This window comes from Hyaloscypha bicolor (genome assembly GCF_002865645.1).
Source record: "Hyaloscypha bicolor E unplaced genomic scaffold K444scaffold_52, whole genome shotgun sequence".
Classification (NCBI taxonomy): Eukaryota; Fungi; Ascomycota; class Leotiomycetes; order Helotiales; family Hyaloscyphaceae; genus Hyaloscypha; species Hyaloscypha bicolor.
Window position 1 is genome coordinate 854,885 of NW_020194554.1, and position 1,940 is coordinate 856,824.

The following is a 1,940-nucleotide window of genomic DNA, read 5'->3' on the forward strand; positions in this document are numbered from 1 at the left end:
AAGTTATAATCTGGTTCTCCCGGTCTGAATTAATATTTTCCTTTTCCAAAATACTAATCTTTACCCCCGGGAATAGTACTTCCCTGCAAGTACCAGGTCTCCCTTAAACTGGGCCATAGATCCGCTCTAATACTCCTTTATCCCGGTAATGTGAATTATATAAGGTTTCTGGGGTAGTACCGTAAAAGACAAACTTCTTAAGACGGCTTATAATTATAATTCCCGCTCAAAGAGTACTATCTAGTTCCGTAATTACAAAAGTACTAATTACCTAGCTAGCCCCAAAGATCCTAAACGGTCCTCTCTAGTAGTAATGAAGCTTTAACGAGTAGTCGTTTTCTAGCCTAGTATTATAAAAAAAAAATATCTTTAATAGAGAAGTACCCGGATAGCCTTAAGATATAGGTATTATTAAATACTTCCTTCCTATATTCCCAATAGTAGTATATTACCAAGAGTACTTTATTTAGGTTTATATTTCTTTACTTGAGCTATTATATATATATAGTAAGCAAGTCAGATATAAAAGAAACTTTATACTATAGTAGTATATTCCAAGTTAAATAGTCCAGATCTATTAGTAAAAGACTTTCTCGACTCCCTTTAAGATAAAAGGGTATATAACCGGTAGTAACTTTGGCTATTATTTAATTAGCCCAAAGTATAGCTAGAAGATAAAAAACCTAATTATTAATACTGCCTTTAGTAGCTTTAGTTAGAGTAGTAATTACAGGCTTATATCTCCTCTTAATTATTCTATTAACTCGAGAATTAAAGGCAAAAGTAATAATATAACAGATTCCGTATATTATTATAAGCTTTTTTATAATAGTATTATTATTCTCTAGTCCTCTATCTATAACTAGCTCCAGAAAAACTTTATATCTATAAATAATGTCTTTAAAAATAAACCGGGTAATTAATTAAGTATTAGTATTCTTTAGTACTCTTTCTTTAACTTATCCCGAGCCTTTCTCTCTAGCTAGTACTAGCCTATCTTTACCCGAATATAAAGGTATATGAACTATATCTAAAGCTATCTTATACTATAGTACTTATACCTAAGTAGGATATAGCTCACTTTCTATTCTTATATAAGCTATAAATTAATATTACTCGTAATTCTTAATATGTGTTTTAATATCTTTATACTATTTATTCCACTAAAAATGGTCTGTAATTTTGCGGAAAGTAGCCTCTCTAGGCTTATAACCTCTAATCTCGTAAGCTACTATCTTAATATCTTCTCGCTTTTCCAGGGAATTAATAACCCTTCTAGGTATACCTTAATTTCGCCGGAAAAGTATCCTGTCTTATATAAGAAACTTAATAGTATTATTCTTAAATAGCCAATATTCCGTAGTACTTTATTTAGCTGGCCGGACGAGTATAGTAAGCCAGCGAGTATATTATTAGTAATATATGAAATAGAAGCCTTCTAGATAGGAGTTTATTTCGGGTTATTTCTTTATAATAATAATTAAATAAGGGTAGACGTTCTAGGTAAGTAATACCGAGCTAGATATATAAACAGATATAATTCTTAGAGAGAATAATTAGGTATTTATAAAGTCTTTAATATCCTTTTCCTCTTTTTCCTTCTCTATTTCCAGAATTATATATAGTCGGTATAATAAACTATTAGCTACTATATACTTCTTTCTGGCTATATACTTAATATTAAAGTCAAATAGCCGGATCTAAGTAATCTATCTTATAAGTAATAATTCGGATAGGTCTAAAGCAGTGCTATTAAGCTATATAACTAGAATGTTTGTATTAGTTTCCAAGAGAAACTTTACTTTATAGAGCTAGCTATAGTATTTCTTGAGTATCTTTAAAACCCTTCTATATTTATGCTTTATAGTATTATAAGATACCTTAACTTAATTCTAATAACCGCTCTCATATTATATAGGGTAGCGCTTTCCGTTATACTA

General features: G+C 29.9%; 1 protein-coding gene across 1 annotated transcript; it reads right to left on the reverse strand.

The window, feature by feature from the left end:
- Window positions 1-683: 683 nt before the first annotated feature.
- On the reverse strand, window positions 684-920 carry K444DRAFT_523179 (uncharacterized protein; the record flags this gene model as incomplete). The annotated part of the gene is made up of 1 exon (XM_024874265.1): window positions 684-920. A coding segment is annotated over one exon (237 nt), but the record flags the coding sequence as incomplete, so codon positions are not given.
- Between the last annotated feature and the right edge of the window lie 1,020 nt (window positions 921-1,940).